General features: G+C 42.1%; 1 protein-coding gene across 1 annotated transcript in view; it reads right to left on the bottom strand.

The window, feature by feature from the left end:
* Window positions 1–19,690, bottom strand: part of LOC111978956 (arf-GAP with GTPase, ANK repeat and PH domain-containing protein 3-like) — a 231,378-nt gene extending 211,688 nt beyond the window's left edge. The window contains exon 1 of the mRNA XM_024009205.2: window positions 18,827–19,690. Coding sequence (XP_023864973.1) covers window positions 18,827–19,196 — 370 coding nt within the window. The 5' untranslated portion in view covers window positions 19,197–19,690. The remainder of the gene's footprint in view (window positions 1–18,826) is intronic.
* Between the last annotated feature and the right edge of the window lie 2,103 nt (window positions 19,691–21,793).

Genomic DNA, 21,793 nt, shown 5'->3' on the forward strand with positions numbered 1-21,793 from the left:
CGTTTGCCTGCATGAGGCAAATGGTGGTCACACCAGATACTGACTGCTTTTCTGATCCACACCCTACCTTTTTTTTAATACATGTATTCCCAGTCATGTGAAATCCATAGATTAGAGCCTAATGCATTTCAGTTGACTGATTTCCTTATATGAACTGTAACTCAGTAAAATCTTTGAAATTGTTCCATGTTGTGTTTAAATTTTTGTTCAGTGYATTAATCTAATTCTATTTCAAGAGCATGAAGAAAACAAAATGTTGGGGATTATACCATATTATCACACACATTTAACCTAGAAACTATACCAAAAGACCAAATATGCCACATGATTTTGCCAGTATTGCAGAAAGTGGAAGTCCTATTGGCTCTGTACTTTCTGGTGGAAAACAGATTCATCATTTCATGACAATGTGACTGTCAATTTCCACTGAGACTTTCAAATGAGAGCAGACCTTTTCGGAAATCCGTGCAGCACACTCAACTGCACTGAGGTGTTAGTAATGCTGGCAGTGAAGGGAGCAATAAGACACTCCAAGAACATTACCCCTGAAAGAAACCCATTCACATCCTTCAACAGAACTCATCAAAACAACTCCACCAGCTATTCATTGCTCTTTTGATGGCATGGCAGCACTCAAAACTGTCCACAAATGTCCTTGAGAAGTGACTGATGCACAAGAACTGTGACATGGCCTTGTGCTAGAATTGCTATTTAAGAAATTCATTTTAATATCCCAGTTCCACAGCCTGGCCACCAACCCTTAAATAGACATTCCCAATTAGCTTTCTAGGAGTGGGAGATACAGACTCAGACTCCTGACTCCAATGTAATACCCAGCACCAGGTTAGCCCATGCGGTCATGATACTACTCTACATTATGGCCCCGCATATGCCACCTCCCGTCTCGATTTCCCTTATCCAGTATTTTCTAATCAAGGAGGAAAACGTGGTGGGCCTTGAGGGAAAGGGAAGGAATGTCACGGTCTGAAGGTTCTCTTCAGAGAGGCCGAGTAAAGTAGAGCCCTGTGGTTCAGCCGAACCCCACAGCTCCCCGCTACACCCCAACCTGTCTAGATCTCCACACAGTGAGACACGGGACTGTTGGCAGGCCTGGAGGCCTGGAGCCTTTCACTCCCCCCGTCACTGCTTTCTAAATCAGAGCCCCTTCCCTTCCAGAGACCCTGTGTGTTTTTGTTTAACTATCCTTATGGGTACCAGAAGTCCTCACAAGGATAGTAAAACAAGGACAAGTCGGACAAGTGGGGTTAGCTTTAGGTATATTTTTAGGGTTAGGGGTTTGGCGTTAAGGTTAGATTTAGGGTTAGGGGAAATAGGATTTTGGATGGGAATCAATTATTTTGTCCTCACAACGATAGCAATACAAAAATGTGTGTGTATGTTATTGCCTGTATGTTTGTTTATGTGTAACTCTGTGTTGTTGTTTTTGTCGCACTGCTTTGCTTTATCTTGGCCAGGTCACAGTTGTAAATAAGAACTTGTTCTCAACTGGTCTACCTGGTTAAATATAGGTGAAATAAAAAAATATTAAAATTACTGCTTTCCAACACCCCTTCCCTTCCTCTGTCAGTGGCCATCTGCTTGCAGGTCCAGCCCCGATCTCTGGCAGGAGAGACAGAGAACTTCCATGATGTGATCTGGATGGATAGAACACAGCCAGATTGAGAAACCAGGACAAATTCATTTGACTACCGCCTCATCCTCTCGAAAAAAGGTAGCATTGGCGACAAGGTAATTACAGGTATCAAGTGACGATACACTAATTTGTTCATGCGGTGCATACAGATAGTGCCGAAAGGACAAGCCTTCTACAAAATTTTCTGAGATAAATTTCTAATCATAATGCCTAACAAGCAGTAATTGTAAATATCAAACTAGCTTTTAATGTAATACCACATCTGAGCTCCTCTCCACACTCATTCTGCTTCTATTCCTGGTGTGGTCATACATTCCCAAAGAAATTGAGTATATGGAAACAGACTCAGAAAGGATTTTCAAGTTTTCCTGGAGATTAGGCATAGGCAGAGTAGATCATATTACAATTTCCCTTTAAAAAAAAACACCCTCCTCGCCCCCCCACCCCAACTCTCCACAGTCGAAACCAGAGGAAAAAAACATCAACTGTCCATCAATGGGAGAGAGAACCTTTGTTCAACAGAACAATGGAGAACATTCTGCTGCGGAGGAGGAGGCATAGCGTCATAGAGACACTGCATACTGCACACAGGCAGACCTACCACAACCTCAGACGCATTCATACCCCGTGATTGGCCTGTCGTTGGGCACGTCGCTGATGAGTGTCGAGGTCAGAGGTCAGATGTTGGAACTCATCTGAATGAGGATGGATGTAATGAGCGTTTTGACGCCGTGAATGAGTGGAATCGTATGGAGTAACAACGGGACAAAGGGGCTTTTGAGACTGAGGGCGAGGCGTGTGCAAGCGCCATGTCAACTGACACCCATGCATCTGTCAATGCTTAGGGGAAAGTCTCTTTCTCTACTCCTAGATTAAATCATTAAATGTTACAGGAGGCTAACTGTAAAAACACATTAAGAGGATCTTTGACACTTCTCTTCAAGATTCAACATGGATTAAGGAAACCTAATTTTCTTATTTTTCCCTCCAGAAAATCAACACCGAGTCGCTGGGTTGGTCGATATTCTGTTGAAGGTATAGATCTGACAGTCTTTCTTATCTAAAGTGAAGGTAAAAAGCAACAGTCGAGAACACCGTACAATGAGCCATCTCCACAAGGGTGACTGACATGATGGTTTCATAGGCCTTGCAGGAGTTCAATCCAACATTTTTTACATCACATCAATGAAAGCAAGGGGACGTTTGACACTGTACATTAAGGCTGCACAATTAATCAAATTCACATTGAAATTGCAATATTGACATGTGCGATATCTATATGATAAGAGATCTACAGTACCTTCAGAAAGTAATCACACCCCTTGACTTTTTCCACATTTTGTTGTGTTACAGCCCAAATTCAAAATGGATGAAATGTATATTTTTTCCTCACCCATCTACACACAATASCCCCTAAATGACAAAGTGAAAACATGTTTTTAGAACATTTATTGAAAATGAAATACAGAAATATCTCATTTACACCCTTGAGTCGATACGTTAGTCACCTTTGGCAGCGATTACAGATGTGAGTCTTTCTGGTTAAGTTTGTGGCGAAATCCTGCACGGAGCCTTCACAAGTCTCTAAGAACTTTGCACACCTGGTCTGTACAATGTTTGACCATTCATATTTTCAAAATTCTTCAAACTCTGTCAAATTGGTTGGTTATCATTGCTAGACAACCATTTTCAAGTCTTGCCATAGATTTTCAAGCAGATTCAAGTCAAAAATGTAACTAGGCCACTCAGGAACATTCACTGTCTTCTTGGTAAGCAACTACAGTGTAGATTTGGCCTTGTGTTTTAGGTTATTGTCCTGCTGAAAGGTGAATTMATCTCCCAGTGTCTGGTGGAAAGCAGGCTAAACCAGGTTTTCCTCTAGGAYTTTGCCTGTGCTTAGCTCAATTCCGTTAATTTTTTTATCCAGAAAAACTCCCCAGTCCTTAACGATTACAAGCATACCCATAACATGATGCAGCCACCACTATGCTTGAAAATATGGAGAGTGGTACTCAGTAATGTGATGTGTTGGATTTGCCCCAAACATAGCWCTTTGTATTCAGGACAAAAAGTGAATCGTTTTGACAACTTTTTTGCAGTATTACTTTAGTGCCTTATTGCAAACAGGATGCATGGACTTCACTGCGTTGTATGGGTTTTGACTGACAGCCATTCTGAACTAAAGTTGCTCCTRTCCCTCCCACTAATTGGTCAACTTTTTCACATTTTGGGTTGTCTGAGAGGGAAATGCTGTAAATTCTCGATGTGTTTTGAAGGATAAGACGTTGAGGATTATAATAAATACTGCTTTGATGTCATACAAGCAAGTCCAAATGTGCACTTCACATTTCCATATGATAAAACTCATGTCATATACAGTATCAACATTTATGATCACTATGTTCAGGGTTAGGAAGGTTACTTTCTAAATGTAATCAATTACAGTTACTGATTACAATTTTGGACAGGTAACTAGTAACATCTGGATTACCCAAACTCAGTAACATAATCTGAATACTTTCAATTACTTTTGGATTATTTTTTACCTTAAGAGGCATTAGAAGACAAAAAGRATCCATCAAACATTTGATGCGTCATAATAGTGGTATCGGTATCTTACTTGTGGTCAGGCTCGCTCAGGTGGAGCACACTTAAAACTTGYGCCTTTTTCCAGTGCTGAATTGAATGTCATTGAGAAAACAGAAAGGTGTCATAATGTATATATTTTTTGCAAACATCACTTCTGTATTTTAAAGTAGTCCAAGAAGTAATGATGTAGTTTAAAAAATATATCTGTAACCTGATTACAATATCTTAGCTGGTAACGTAACTGATTAGTTAAAACGTTTTGTAATCAGATATGTTGTAATCAGATATACCCTGAATATGTTTGATGTACAGTTACGAGATGACATGCCGTCATACCCTGGGTTGTTCTGAACAGAATGAGCCTGTTTGTCTGGYTCTGCACTTCATAGCGCTGTATGGACTTTGACTGACAGCCGTTCTGAACTTGAGCACCTCGCAAGACAAGAAGTTGCCTCCATCCCTCCCGTTAATTGGGCAACATCATCACATTTTTTGTTGTCTGAGTTTGGAAATCCTGTAAATGAAGAGGACTATGTATTTTTAAAGATGAGACGTTGAGGATTATAGTAAATACTGCTTTGATGTCATACAAGCAGGCCAAACACTGAGTCCAAATGTGCACTTGGTATTTCCATATCAAAAACTCATGTCATGTACATTGTCAACGTTTATAATCACTATGTTTGATGTACAGTTACAAGATGACATGGCGTCGTACCCTTGGTTGTTCTGAACAGAATGAGCCTGTTTGTCTATTGTGAAGAAAACTCTCTCCTGTACACACACCTCTATGCACTCATCACTCCTTTCTATGCGCACCAAAAGTATAATCTGTTTCCCTGAATTTCATTGTTAAAGCCGAACACTGTAATATCGTATTTTATAACTTAGCTATGTTGGCAGTAGAACAGGCTTTCAAATTATGCCCACCTGACCCAGATTGCAATTTATAATGGACCGTTTTTGGATTGTGTAAACAACAACAGTAATTGTGTGAAGGCGGGGATGCAGGGTTGTGTTCCAAACAACTACAAGTGTGCTTGCTCTAGTTCCTCAATGGCACATCTAGGAGAGCTCAAAAAGAGCACCTTACATTTGAAGACTCTTTTTAGTTATAAAAGTGATTTGAAATGATTTGGGAACTATGCACACTTTGGAGGTGTGTGGCCACTTGGAGACACCGGTTAGTCCTCTCCTCTCAACCCGTGTCATTTTTTCTTTTGTTGCACCTACCCCATATCTTCCAGGAATATTCTTATCATGTTACTGACTGTATAAAATAGTATTTTCAGATTTTGCGATCAACATATGCAGCGAAAAGTACAGTAAATGTWWAAAAAATGCACATAACACCAACAATGTAATGTTTGAATTCAGTCTTGTGTCAAGTGAACTGATGTGCCCTCAACTTTGGTCAAAAATGTTTCCCATAATCTCCAAACTGTTCCTTTCAATTGCCACCATGCTTTTCCTATTTCTTCTGTAAGAAACATTTCAATTTATCCATATTCATATAGGCCAACTCCCACAAGTGTAAAGGGTTCATGTAAATCATTCTATTTTAATGATTCCAATAGTTCACCCAAGTGTTTTAATCGACTCTATATTGCAAGTCAAATCTCAATATTTTCGTGAAGAAAAATTGCAATCGCATATCGTGCAGCCCTACAGTACATCGCTTTGATAAAAAAGGAAGCTTTGCAGCCAGACTTTAGAGCCCTCAAACTCAACTCTGGACCTCGAAGCCAGTTCCACTACTATTACCAGGGACTGATTTAGACCTGGGACAGCAGGTGGGTGCAATTCATTATCAGGTAGAACAGAAAACCAGCAGGCTCCAGACCTCGTAAGGTAAGAGTTGAATACCCCTGATATAGAGCATAAACCTACCAGCTTCCAGTATGTAGTACAGCGTTTCCCAAACTCAGTCCTCAGGACCCCAAGTCCCAGCACTACACAGCTGATTCAGACTATGAAAGCTTGATGATGAGTTGATTATTTGAATCAGCTGTGTAGTGCTAGGGCAAAAACCTAAACCTGCAACCCTGGGTGTCCAAGGCGTTTGGGAAACCCTGCTATAGTAATAACACAGGTGCATTGTGCATTTTATTCATTTCTTCCTTAAATGAGACACAATTTGCCCAATGACAAAACAACATTTGAAATTCAAAACCGTAGGTGTCAAGATAAATCGTTGAAACTGTCAGAGAAACAAAAGTGAAGATTGTCAGTCAGACACATTGTACTTCAAGCAATCTAAAAGTGACCGTTGTAAATTTGTTACAGTTTATGCTTCTCTCAGTGGTTGAATACATGAGAAATCCAACAACCTGCGGGTTCATTCCAGGGCGTACTAGCGTCTCAGGCACATGTGTTTATACACCCGGCTTTACTTAGGTACAGATCTACAGCCAGTAAACATTCTCCCAGCTTCCCCATAAACACAACATTCCACATTAAAACACTTCATAAGAGATGCAGGTGGTGGGGTTGACTGACTTTCACTCTGCTCTCTAGTAAATGACTGGTTCTGTGATGAAAAACTTAAATATATTGGGCTTTATGCACTATAGTAGCAGCAGTGCCTTGTCTTCGACAAGGATGTTCTATAGTGATCAATACCTGTGGTGGGGGGGGKGGGGGGGGGGGGGGGGGGTGACTGAAGKTTAATTGCATGTACAAAATAAGTTAAGAAGAGAAACAGGTGCCTTGATTGGCACACAAACCACTTTGTCCATACTACCCCAGGAGAAATAAAATCTGGAGGAGTAGGCCTTACTGCCTTTAATGTTCGTTTAATTATCAGCCTGATAGGCGGTGTCAGCATCACCCTGAGAGCATTGACAATGCAAACAGTAATTGCCATAACGCCACATAAATGATCGACATCACTGAATAGGACTGCAATTACAGTCATTTCAGTCTCATTTCAACATAATGGTTATGAGGAGAAATCAATATCTTTTTCCATTGCAAAAAGAGGGAGAGACGCAATGTTGTCACTAGGTTCTTACGGGCCTGTAGAGGCGCTACGTTCAGTCTGGTAATTGACTTGGAGAGATGCATAGTGTATGGGCAGGCTGCTTGTGCCAGAGGACAACTTATGTCATGTGCCACACTCTGGCAGCAGGCTGGGCTCCCCTGTGTCTTCTCCCTATCGCTCCCTCTCCCTCTCTATGCGTGTCTCCTCTGTATCTCTCTATGTCCTCTCTACTGGCATTTCTGTACACAATGTACCATTGTGCTCGACTCAATATTGAAGTGAGTGCAGGCTTGTTAGCCCATGCTTGAGATCCCCATTCTGCATCCCTACTTGCGCCGTTGTGGGTTCAGGAGGTAAGGCCACTGCCCTTTCTTTAACATTGGATGCCAGGGTTAGTGTGTGGATGATTCTCTTAGAGCCAATGCCAGTTACAAACACAAATTAAGGTGAATGAATAGTAATAAAACAATGAACATACAGTGCATTCGGAAAGTATTCAGACCCCTTCACTTTTCCCACATTTTATTTACATTACAACCTTATTCTAAAATGGATTGCGTAGATTGAGAATCCATCAATCTACACAATACATAATGACTTGTATTTGGGGAGTTTCTCCCATTCTGCAGATCCTCTCAAACTCTGTCAGGTTGGATGGGGAGCGTCGCTGCGCAGCTATGTTCAGGTCTCTCCAGAGATGTTCGATCGGGTTTGTGTCTGGGCTCTGACTGGGCAACTCAAGGACATTCAGAGACTAGTCCCGAAGCCACTCCTGCATTGTCTTGGCTGTGTGCTTAGGGTAGTTGTCCTGTTGGAAGGTGAACATTCGCCCCAGTCGGAGGTCCTGAGCTTTCTGGAGCAGGTTTTCATCAAGGTTCTCTCTACTTTGTTCCGTTCTTCTTTCCCTCGATCCTGACTAGTCCCCCAATCCCTGCACCTGAGAAACATCCCCACAGCATGATGTTCCCAACACCATGCTTCACCGTAGGGATGGTGCCAGGTTTCCCCCAGACGTGACGCTTGGCACTCAGGCCAAAGAGTTCAATCTTGGTTTCATCAGAAATCTTGTTTCTCATGGTCTGAGAGTCTTTAGGTGCCTTTTGGCAAACTCCAATTGGGCTGTCATGTGTCTTTTACTGAGGACTTCCACTCTACCATAAAGTCCTGATTGGTGAAGTGCTGCAGAGATAATTGTTCTTCTGGAAGTTTCTCCCATCTCCACAGATTAACTCTGGAGCTCTGTCAGAGTGACCATCAGGTTCTTGGTCACCTCCCTGACCAAGGCTCTTCTCCCCCGATTGCTCAGTTTGGCCAGACGGCCAGCTCTAGGAGGAGTCTTGGTGGTTCCAAACTTCTTCCATTTAAGAATGATGGAGGCCACTGTGTTCTTGGGGACCTTCAATGCTGCAGAACTTTTTTGGTGCCCTTCTCCAGATCTGTGCCTCAACACAATCCTGTCTCAAAGCTCTATGGACATTTCCTTTGACCTCATGGCTTGATTTTTTCTCTGACATGAACTGTCAACTGTGGGACCTTATATAGACCGGTGTGTGGCTTTCCAAATCATGTCCAATCAATTGAATTTGCCACAGGTGGACTCCAATTAAGTTTTAGAAACATCAAGGATGATCAATGGAAACAAGATGCACCTGAGCTCAATTTCGAGTCTCATATCGAAGGGTCTGAATACCTGTGTAAATAAGGTATTTCTGTTTTTTTTTTATTATACATTCAATTATACATTATACAAATGTCTAAACTTGTTTTCGCTTTGTCATTATGGGGTATTGTATGTAGAATATTTTAGAATAAGGCTGTAACCTAACAAAATGAGGAAAAAGTCAAGAGGTCTGAATACTTTCCGAATGCACTGTATGCTATTGTAAAAAACTGCTGTTTCATGGTTGTTTGGTTTTTACTCTACAACCGTCGACTACAACAACATCGTTGGACATTCCTCAAATACAAGACAATTGAAAACCTGAGATTCTTTACTATAAGAAAGCAGGGCAACCTCAAGAGAACTTTCCAGTTTAGTATGAATGTAGAAGGTAGGTTGAAACACAAATGAGGGTAGCAATTAGAACAGCCGTCGCCAAATGAAACCAGGGAAACAAAAGAAACTAGCAATATTCCCAAGGCAAGCAGTCTTATTAATGGAACACTACCCCGGCCCTCGTTGGAATGACTGTCTAAAAATAACACTGAAATCACATTAGAGATAACAATCTGTGAGGAGCTGCTTCTGTATCTCAACGATCTGGATGTTACTTTCACACTTTTCACAGCTAACACAAAAGTGCTTTTTCCTTTCTAAAGCAAGCATACCCTGATTAAAATCCTGCCTACCGGTAATTCCATTGAGGTTACGAGGTGTGAATGATACTACAGTTTCAAAAATAACAAGCCTCTCTTCCCAGCCTTTGACCTAGAAAAACCTCATTCACACCTGAGATGAAGTCTTAACTCTGGTCGGTGTCCCCTCTCTTTTAAACGAATCAATTATACAGAGGGGATGTAATATCATATCTTGCCTGATGATTATCAGCTGTATATTAGCATAGTACGCATAACAATCAGTTCATTAAAGATACATTAAACAATGAATAAGTCATCTCTTCTTCTAATTGGATAAGAAACAAAGCCCAGAAGACAAACAGAGGATATTTTAATGACCGACTGATCAGATTCAGCCTCTTTTTAGATTTAGGTAACAGTCTACCGCACATGACTATCTCTCTGGCCCTTCTGTATTACTGCCAGGGACAATGAGCCATTGGTCATATTGGTTATTATACATGACAAACAAACTGACCCAAATTCATCTTCTGCTTTGATCCTAACCCCTCTGAAAGACACACAAACATACACAGGTTGGAGCAGGTTGGAGAGGGTAATGTTAAGTGTTCCACCTAAATCTATGGAATCTTTGACAGAGGCTTCTAGTAGAACGCACATTGTGTTCTTCCCCTTAACACGCTTTTATACATGTATTACACACTTCTCAAAAACGCACATTCATAGCTTATCATCTTCCTCMGTACCAGAAAATGTTGCAATAATGGTTTGTCTGTTATATCAAACTGATCTGCAAACAAACAAGATTAAACATTCATATTAGCTAAGGGTCATTTTAAACCATGTTTTGTGCACTACATTGTTTGTATGATGGTGAAARGCCTTGGTTATCCTGTATTTGCTAAACCAATAAAAAACTTTGATCGCAAAAAAAGTCAACGCGATCTCCTGCTGCACCTTTGTCTCGGTTCTTGGAATTGCAGTAAATTTGCTCACTGAGACCAACTAGTGCATGGAATATCAACCACTACTGCAAAGGGAGTGGTGACAACATCACCTAGTGCTATTACTACTCCGTACGATCGGTCTCCAATAAGTATTTAAAGGTGTTTTCCACTAGGTGAAAACCTCAATTCACAAAGAAGATATGTTAAAAAGGAGGCTGCATTTTTCTGAGGGTGGTAGAATTTTTATTCTTTCTTGTACTTTCAAATGAAGGCATGAGAGCCAGCGGTTTCTAAGCAACAGAGACTCAGTAATGATGCAAGATTGAAGGGGAATGTGTAGTTCTACAGTACAGGTGAATTCTGTCAACTACACTAATGTCTCCTGTTAAAGATTTCTGCAATGGGGACAGTACAGCACTGCAGGGTACATTAGAATGCTAAAACACATGTTATGTCAAAGATGAATGCATCTTAAAATGGGGAGCTTGCTGACAAAAGTAATCATAGACGTGCATTGTTCTTGGGGCATTCGACGTTGTCATAAAGGTACACAAACACACTATTAACTGGCTTTCAGCTCAAAACAAATAGTTTTTAGCATCTTCAATTATACAAAAAAGTTATCAGGTTTTAGAAGGAAAATAATAGATACTAATTTGTGTCACACACTACGATTAGGCAGTGAACCAGAAAACTGTTCAATCTCATTAAAACAAATATGCTGCATTTTTTAAGAGGGCGACATAAAAGGATCTAGTGTTACCCTATCAAGCCATTGCATAAAGCCTTGCTTTCATTGACAAAATTATGTAACCACTTGCATCAAACCAAGTCGGTGCTATTCCTCAAAGCCTAAAAGGAGGCACTACCCAAGCTGTGACTTCACAAGTCACAGGTTTTATCTTGACACATCCATGACAAGTAGTAGAGGACCAACCCCATTCACTGAAACAACACTGCTGTGTCAACCAAGGTGAATGTTATGATGGTACGTGGCACCGGTCGTTATATCTCATCATATACCAATGTAACAGTGTTGCTTCGGTCCCTCTCCTTGCCCCTTCCTGGGCTTGAACCAGGGACCCTCTAAAAACATCAACAACTGCCTCCCACAAAGCATAATTACCTATCGTGCCACAAAAGTAAGGGAAACAACTACTTCAAGGTCTAAGCGCGAGTGACATACCGATTGAAACGCTACTAGAGCGCACCGCTAACTAGCTAGCCATTTCACATTGGTTACATTCACCCCCCTTTGACCTTCTCCACAGCAACCCCAGCAGCTGGGCAGGCAAAACTTCAGCAATCTGGGTCAACGGCATCAATGTAACAGTGTTATTTACATCCCTCTCCTTGCCCCTCGAACTAGGGGCCCTCTGAACACGTCGACAAGTCAGTCAGTCATGAAGCATCGTTACCCATCGCTCCACACAAGCCGCGGCCCTTGCAGAGCAAGGGAAACAACTACTTCCAGGTCTGAGCGAGTGACGTCACCGATTGAAATGCTACTAGCACGCACTGCTAACTAGCTTGCCATTTCACACCGGTTACACCCACGCCAAGGGAACACGTCTCATACACTAGTGGCTCACGACTGAGTACAGTTGCTACTGAACCGCCACTGTGAAGAAGTTTATCAGTTTCTCAAGAAAAATTAGGTAATTGACATTTAAAGAGGGAATAAAGAAGTGTTTGTCCATGTAACTTGGAGGTTGAATCCGATTGAAACAAGGTTATGGTTAGTGACAATACACAGCGTACCCAGTCCAATCCAAAGTTCAAATCTAATATAACTGCAGCTCTACTCAATAGTAATCAAAACCATACAACAGTAAGTGTCACTCTAGCAAGTCTAGCATAATGGTACAGATATTGATTTCTGTCAAACAACCCAATTGATTCTACCTGTTCTCTTACTGCTTTGTTGATAAGTTTATACCTGTGAATAATAGCGTTGCTCCAATGTATTGATATGCTGCACTGTCTGAGTCATGGGGAAATTCTTTCTCGGTGAAAGTGAACCTGTGGCTTTCTCATGGTCACACAACACAAGAGTTCCACATCAAATCAAATTGTATGTCACATGTGCCAAATACAACAGGTGTAGACTTTACCCTGAAATGTTTACTTAAGAGTCCTTTCCCAACAATGCAGAGTTAAAAAGTAAAAACATTTCCACACATAAAAAAAATTAAATAGTAACACAAAATAACAAATGAGACTGTATACAAAAAGTACTGGTACCGAGTCAATGTGCTGGGGTTACGAAGTAGCTGAGGTAATATGTACATGTATGTACACCTCTTACTTTTTTGAGGGTATTTTCTTAAAACTGCAATGTTGGTTAAGGGCTTGTAAGTAAGAATTTCACTGTAAGGTCGACACCTTTCAACACCATAGTACCCTCAAAGCTCATCACTAAGCTAAGGATCCTGGGACTAAACACCTCCCTCTGCAACTGGACCCTGGACTTCCTGACGGGCCGCCCCCAGGTGGTGAGGGTAGGTAGCAACACATCTGCCACGCTGATCCTCAACACTGGAGCTCCACATGGGTGCGTGCTCAGTCCCCTCCTGTACTCCCTGTTCACCCACGACTGCATGGCCAGGCACGACTCCAACACCATCATGAAATTTTCGGACGACACAACAGTGGTAGGCCTGATCACCGACAACGACGAGACAGCCTATAGGGAGGTCAGAGACCTGACCGGGTGGTGCCAGAATAACAACCTCTCCCTCAACGTAACCAAGACCATGGAGATGATTGTGGACTACAGGAAAAGGAGGACCGAGCATGCCCCCATTCTCATCGACAGGGCTGTAGTGGAGCAGGTTGAGAGCTTCAAGTTCCTTGGTGTCCACATCAACAACAAACTAGAATGGTCCAAACACACCAAGACAGGCGTGAAGAGGGCACGACAAAGCCTATTCCCCCTCAGGAAACTAAAAAAGATTTGGCATGGGTCCTGAGATCCTCAAAAGGTTCTACAGCTGCAACATCGAGAGCATCCTGACTGGTTGCATCACTGCCTGGTACGGCAATTGCTCGGCCTCTGACTGCAAGGCTCTACAGAGGGTAGTGCGTACGACCCAGTACATCACTGGGGCTAAGCTGCCTGCCATCCAGGACCTCTACACCAGGCGGTGACAGAGGAAGGCCCTAAAAATGGTCAAAGACCCCAGCCACCCCAGTCATAGACTGTTCTCTCTATTACCGCATGTCAAGCGGTACCAGAGTGCCAGGTCTAGAACAAAAAGGCTTCTCAACAGTTTTTATCCCCAAGCCATAAGACTCCTGAACAGGTAATCAAATGGCTACCCGGACTATTTGCATTGTGTGCCCCCCCCCCAACCCCTCTTTTTATGCTGCTGCTACTCTCTGTTCATCATATATGCATAGTCACTTTAACCATATCTACATGTACATACTACCTCCATCAGCCTGACTAACCGGTGTCTGTATGTAGCCTCGCTACTTTTATAGCCTCGCTACTGTATATAGCATGTCTTTTTACTGTTGTTTTATTTCTTTACTTACCTATTGTTCACCTAATACCTTTTTTGCACTATTGGTTAGAGCCTGTAAGTAAGCATTTCACTGTAAGGTCTACCTACACCTGTTGTATTCGGCACACGTGACAAATAAACTTTGATTTGATTTTATCTGTTGTATTTGGCACGTGACAAATAAAATTKGATTTGATTTGATGTAGTTAGGGGTAAAAGTGACTAGCCAATCAGGATAGATAACAATAGTAGCAGCAGCGTGTGTGAAAGAGTGTCTGTGGTGTCAATATGCATGTGTGAGCGTTTGTAGTGTGTGTATGTGTGTGTGTGCGCGTGCATGTTGAAGTGTCAGTGTAGTATGTGTCAGTAGAGACTACTGAGTGTGCATAGAGCCAGTGCAAGAGAGCCAGTGCAAAAAAAGGGAGTTAATGCAAATAGTTTGGATACCCATTTGATTTACTGTTCAGCAGTCTTATGGCTTGATGGTAGAAGCTTTTCAGCAGCCTTAGCGCTTGCCGTACGATAGAACAGTCTATGACTTGGGCGTGTGGAGTCTGACCATTTTTAGGGCCTTCTGACACTGCCTGGTATAGAGCTCCTGGATGGCAGGGAGCTTTGCCCCAGTGATGTACTGGGCTGTACACACTACTCTCTATAGCGTATTGCGGTCGGATGCCAAGCTGTTGCCATACCAAGGGTTGATGAAGCCAGTCAAGATGCTCTCAATGGTGCAGCTGTAGAACTTGAGGATCTGAGGGCCCATGCCAAATCTTTTCAGCCTCCTGAGGGGGCAGAGGGGTTGTCGTGCCCTCTTCACGACTATGTTGGTGTATTTGGACCATGAGAGGTCCTTAGCGATGTGGACACAGAGGAACTTGAAGCTCTCGGCCCACTCCACTACAGCCCCGTCGACGTGAATCGGGGCGTGCTCGGCAGTCAGTTTCCTGTAGTCCACGATTAGCTCCTTTGTCTTGCTGACGTTGAGGCAGAGGTTGTTGTACTGGCACCACACTGCCAGGTCTCTGACCTCCTCCCTGTAGGGCGTCTCATTGTCATCGGAGATCAGGCCTACCAACATGTGTCGTCAGCAAACTTAAATGATGGTGTTGGAGTCGTCTGCAGTCACACAGTCGTGGTGAACAGAGAGTACAGGAAGGGACTAAGCACACACCCCTGAGAGGCCCTCGTGTTGAAGGTCAGCACGGCGAATGTGTTGTTGCCTACCCTCACCACCTGGGGGCGGCCTGTCAGGAAGTCCAGAATCCAGTTACAGAGGTGGGTGTTTAATATCAGGGTCCTTAATTTAGTGATGATACTGGAGGGCACTGTGGTGTTGAACTCTGAGCTGTAGTCAATGAACAGCATTCTCACGTAGGTGTTAATTTCATCCAGGTGGTAAAGGGCAATGTGGAGTGCAATAGAGATTGCGTCATCTGTGGATCTGTTGGTGCGGTATGTGAATTGGAGTGGGTCCAGGATGTCTGGGATGACTGTGTTGAGGTGAGCAATGACCAGTCTTTCAAAACATTTCATGGCTACAAATGTGAGTGCTACAGGGCAATAGTCATTTAACAGGTTACCTTGGCATTCTTGGGCACAGGGACTATGGTCGTCTGCTTGAAACATGTAGGTATTTTAGGCGGTCTGGGAGAGGTCGAAAATGTCAGTGAAGACACTTGCCAGCAAATGCTCAGAGTACATGTCATGGTAATCCATCTGGCCCTGCGGCCTTGTGAATGTCAACCTGTTTAAAGGTCTTACTTACATAGAAAGTGTGATGACACGGTCATCCGGAACAGCTGGTGCTCTCATACATGGTTCAGTGTTGCTTGCCTTGAATTTAGCATAGAAGTAATTTAACTAATCTGGTAGGCTCGCGGCTGGGTTTCCCTTTGTAATCTGTGATAGTTTGCAATCCCTGCCACATCCGACGAGCGTCAGCAACAGTGCAGTAGGATTTCATCTTGGTCCTGAATAGACGCTTTGCCTGTTTGATGGTTCATCAGAGAGCTTAGCGGGATTTCTTATAAGCGCCCATATTAGTGTCCCATTCCTTGAAAGCGGCAGCTCGAGCCTTTAGCTCGAGCTGCCTGTAATTACAGTCGAGTTGACTGTAATCCATGGCTTCTAGTTGGGATATGTACAGTACCAGTAAAATGTTGACAAACCTACTCATTCAAGGGTTTTTCTTCATTTTATACATTGTAGAATAATAGTGAAGACATCAAAACTATGAAATAACACATATGGAATCATGTAGTAACCAAAAAGGTGTTAAACAAATAAAAATATATTTTATATTTGAGATTCATCAAAGTAGCCACCCTTTGCCTTGATGACAGCTTTGCACACTCTTGACATTCTCTCAGCCAGCTTCATGAGGTAGTCACCTGGGATGCATTTCAATTAACAGGTGTGCCTTGTTAAAAGTTAATGTGTGGAATTTCTTTCCTTCTTAATGCGTTTGAGCCAATCAGTTCTGCTGTGACATGGTAGGGGTGTTATACAGAAGTTAGCCCTATTTGATAAAATACCAAGTGCCATATTATGGAAAGAACAGCTCAAATAAGCAAAGAGAAACGACAGTACATCATTACTTTAAGACATGAAGGTCAGTCAAAGTTTCTTCAAGAGCAGTCGCATAAACCATCAATAAAAATCAGAAATATGATGAAACTGGCTCTCATGAGGACCGCCACAGGAAAGGAAGACACAGAGTTACCTCTGCTGCAGAGAATAAGTTCATTAGAGTTACCAGACTCAGAAATTGCAGCCCCAAAAAATGCTTCACAAAATTCAATTAAACAGACATATCAACTGTTCAAAGGAGACTGCGTGAATCAGGCATTCATGGTCGAATTGCTGAAAAGAAATCACTACTAAAGGACACCAATAAGAAGAAGAGACTTGCTTGGGCCAAGAAACATGAGTAATGGACATTAGACTGGTGGAAATTTGAATTTGGTCTGATGTGTCCAAATGTGAGATTTTTGGTTCCAACCGCCGTGTCTTTGTGAGACACAGAGTAGGTGAACGGATGATCGCCGCATGTGTGGTTCCCATCGTGAAGAATGGAGGAGGTGTGATGGTGTGGGTGTGCTTTGCTGGTGACACTGTCAGTGATTTATTTAGAATTCAAGGCACACTTAACCAGCATGTCTACCACAGCATTCTGCAGCAATATGCCATCCCATCTTGTTTGCGCTTAGTGGGACTATCATTTGTTTTTCAACAGGACAATGACCCAACACACCTCCAGGCTGTGTTAGGGCTATTTCACCAAGAAGGAGAGTGATKGAGTGCTGCATCAGATGACCTGGCTTCCACAATCACCCGACCTCAACCCAATTGAGATGGTTGGGATGAGTTGGACCGCAGAGTGAAGGAAAAGCAGCCAACAAGTGCTCAGCATATGTGGGAACTCCTTCAAGGCTGTTGGAAAAGCATTCCAGGTGAAGCTGGTTGAGAGAATGCCAAGAGTGTGCAAAGCTGTCATCAAGGCAAAGGTTGGCTACTTTGAAGAATTTAAAATATATAATATATTTGGATTTTTTTTTTTTTTAAATGGATACTACATGAGTGTTATTTCATAGTTTTTTTATTTCATGTCTTCACTACTATTATACAATGTAGAAAATAGTAAAAAATAAAGAAAAACAAACCCTGGAATGAGTAGGTGTGTCCAAACTTTTGCCTGATACTGTAGTCTCATCAGGTATCCCGCACGCCGGCCTCTATAATGCCGCCTGTTCATCCTCAGAGTGTCAGGGATTTGGGCCTGGTCCGAATCATATGTTTGTTCACAGTTCCTCTTATTTTTTACAATGACTTTGACCCTTGACCTATGTAGGTCCTTTCAATGCATAATGATTCATGTTACAGGTACTATTACCACACACAAACACACACATAACCAGTCCCTCTGATTTGAACTCTGTGGCTACGTTTTCAGTCTCCTATGCAAGAAACAAAATTCGTTGGTTAACACTTGTTGTTAGCATAAGCCTTTGCCGCCACTAAGACCAGCTCTTTATCTTAAATCCTTAAACATGAGCGTGCAAATTAGTTTCTAAATCCAAATAAAGATTTAAGCCAATTGAGACTAATTCAAACATTTAGAAAATGGATAGAGTGGTGGTGGAAACGTGCATTAGATCTTTGTGTAAATGAGTTGTCATAATCCCTACAAGTCTCAGCACAGTTTATAGTGTTGGACAGAATCAAAACCCCTATATCACAGGTGATGTGGAGTATAATGGTTTGAGTGGCATGCTAAGAAATAGGTGCCCTTACTGTTATACAGGATACTGCCCTGTATTTGAGAGAATTAGTGTGTGTTGCTGGCAGTGAGGCGTCATTACGCAAATCTGTAGGCTATTGAACTCAGATTGCAATGTACAGCAAGTATCCATGCATATATGTTTTTGTTGTTATTCTCATTCTGTAAGTGTTGTTTGGTGACTTGGAATTGTGTCCATTCTGACATCTATGTCTGTGTAGGCCTACTATATGTCACAACTAAGGCATATTCTGTGTTGTGCTGAGAAGCAATAAAAAATCAATGCAAATGAAATGGTGGTTCAACACTGTTCTGGCTCAGGAGCAACATTTTTATATTCACCACTAATGACAAGAGAGAAATCAGGCATATCAAATCCAGATATAATCATGTATCTGCCTATATCAGAACGTGAGACTGTTGTCACCAAACAAAGAGTTGTAGGCTACCTCCATGGCGACAATGTTGCTATTGCCCATCATGGAGATGACCGACGATACTAGGGGTGACTGCGAGTACTTGTGACAATTGCTGTGAACCACAATATATGCTTTCCCTGCTGCTCACCTTCAATAGAGATCACATGTTCTCGGATCTGGTTCTGGAGGGCTAGGTCATCAATGCGTTCGATCAGGTCGTAGATTGAGTAAATGTTCGGGTGGACCGATTCGAACCGATGGATCTCAGCCCGGATGGCTGCCGAGTTGGACAAAACAAACTGCTGGTTGCCTTGTTGGCCGGCCTGGGAAGCCTGGCCCGATACTGTTCCCGAACCGAACTGACCCTGCCCTGAGCCTCCGGATGATCCTGATCCGAACTGGGACGGGATGGACTGGGGTACTGGTACCGGAACGGGCGCTGGGGCCGTGCCTGGGGTGGACATGGCCGGTTGGGACTGCTGCGAGATACCGGACACCGACCCGGATTGGAAATTCATCTTGGTTTGAACAAGTAACTCTTTACAATAGGAAAATAAATGAATAGACCCGATGTAACAATTTCAAAATGATGTGATCAAAATGAGTCCGCGGGAACTAGTGGTCTGAAAACGACGGCACAGACGCATCAATTGGTCGCCAATTGCAACACAACGCGGTTCTTACTCATATTATTAAAACTTGATGTGGTTCATTTTCCGTTATAAGCTATGTACTAAGCGCTTTGGCCGTGTCCTGCCCTTTTCTGTAAATCACAAACCGCAATGCCTACCCACTACTAGATACTCCTTTTCGTGGCTATCCGCTCCCTTTTAGTGATTTAATCGAACGGTTTTCCTTGGCTGCTCTGTCAAAAGCAGACAATGGGCTTGGCTTCGGCAAGACGCCCGGGTCCACTGCCTACTGAATCCGTTGTTTCTGCGTTGAAATTAAATCACGTCGAGTCCTCTTTGGTCCAAGTGGTCCCTGCCCAGCTCCCTCCTCCGCATTTTGTAACGTCACCCATCACGTAATTGTAGTCTACTTGAGATGGGGGAGGATGTACTTTGATTGGATGCTTATGTGGGGGAAAAATAAAGCAACGTGCTCATAATTTTTATAACCTAGCCTACCTGACAGTTACGCAACCAAATCATTGGGATGATAAGGGGGAAAAAAGGACTCTAATACATTTTATGTAGGATACTATATTTCTATATTCCCTTGCACCACCTCCGCACTAGGCCACACACACACATTATGCACTCGGCTGTCAGTTGTTCTGGTGTCTCCTCTCTTATAGTTGACCTAAAAAACAATGTTGTTATCATCTTTGTGTTTCTTCAACATTTTTCATCCTTTAATTTGACACAATACCATAAGGGAAATCTTGTCAGCCATACCAAACAATCAACACTATTTTGACCTATATAACATACAACCAAATGTGACATTTAGACAATTTCTGCTTTCATATATTGAGTTCAGACTATTCTCTGAGGAGGGCCCTTTCCTCTAATGCTTATCCCTGAAATGACAAAACTAATCATGATTCTCTAAGGAAATTATGTGAGCAGTGTTAAAGTATTTTTTTTAAACATACAGAACACTCTTCAGCAAATTAAGTTGAAAAATAACCTTCCGAAATGCAMCATGGCTGCTCTTAAAATATTTATAGATATGATGTAGCAAAACACACTAACCAGCTTTACAGAGAGATATTCCATTACAATAAATCAAAAACATATCATTGGATACTCCCAACCCACATTGGCTAAATAAAGGTTAAGTAAAATAAAATACAAAATAAAAAACCCACATTGGCTTCACATACTGTATAGGCTACAACAACTGGAGTAGTACATTACATGAGAAAGGATGCTTCAATCAAATTATTTCTCAAACAGTTGAAAAACGTAATCTATTTCTCATTCAAATATATTTCAGCCAGAACAATGGTATAGGCCTGTGAGACGTTAGGTATCCTTAGTTAGAATTCACTCCAAGGGAAGAGAAAGAGCCATCTACTGGTCTGTCTGTAAAACACTCATTCTGCAGTGGGGTGGTGTGTTGTGGGGTGGTGTGAGAGTCTGTAGAAAGAACACATGACAATAAATCAAGAAACTGACTGCTATAGCTGAAAAATCCCCATGGATAGATGATGAATTGAAAAACTGTATGGCTGAGAGGGATGAGGCAAAGGGAATAGCAAATAAGTCTGACAACACAGCAGATTGGCAAACATACAGTAAACTGAGAAATCACGTCACTAAACTTAACAAAAATAAGAAGAAACTATACCATGGAATAAAGATAAATTATATAAAGAATGATAGTAAAAAGCTCTGAAGTACTTTAAATGAAATTCTAGGCCAAAAAAATATGTCTTGTTCGTAACAAAACCCTTCTAAATTGCCAACCACATTAATACTTTTTCTGTTGACAAGATTAGCAAACAACAAAAGTTGAGCCTTCATATTCATGCATAACGGACCAAATAATGAAAGATAAGCACTGTAGCTTTGAGTTCCGCAAAGTTGGTGTGGAAGCGGGGATTTTTTTTTCTATCTTTAAATAAGGACAAGCCACCTTGTACCAACAACGTGGATGGTAATTGCTTGGTAGCGGAATACATTGCGACTCCTGTTTGCCACATCTTCAATTTAAGCCTAGAAGACGCTGTGTGCCCTCAGGCCTGGAGGGAGGCAAAGGTCATACCGTTGCCCAAGAATAGCACCCTTTAATGGTTCAAACAGCCGACCAATCAGCCTGTTACCGGTGCTTAGCAAAAATATATAAATAATCGTGTTAGATTTCAGTGCAGCTTTTTTGTTAGATTTCAGTGCATAGGTGTTATAGATTTACATCCTCTGCCTTATCATGGATTGAGGGTTACCTATCTAATAGAACACAATGGGTTTTCTTTCATGGAAACCTCTCTAATGCAAATTATTTTGAGTGTGGTGTACTGCAGGGCAGCCAGCTTGGGCCATTATTGTTTTCAGTTTTTATAATGACCTTCCCCTGACCTTGAATAAAGCCTGTGTGTCTATGTACGCTGACGACTCAACCTTATACATGTCAGCTACGATAGTAAAATAAATAACTGACACCCTTA

This window comes from Salvelinus sp. IW2-2015, linkage group LG19, assembly GCF_002910315.2.
Source record: "Salvelinus sp. IW2-2015 linkage group LG19, ASM291031v2, whole genome shotgun sequence".
Lineage (NCBI taxonomy): Eukaryota > Metazoa > Chordata > Actinopteri > Salmoniformes > Salmonidae > Salvelinus > Salvelinus sp. IW2-2015.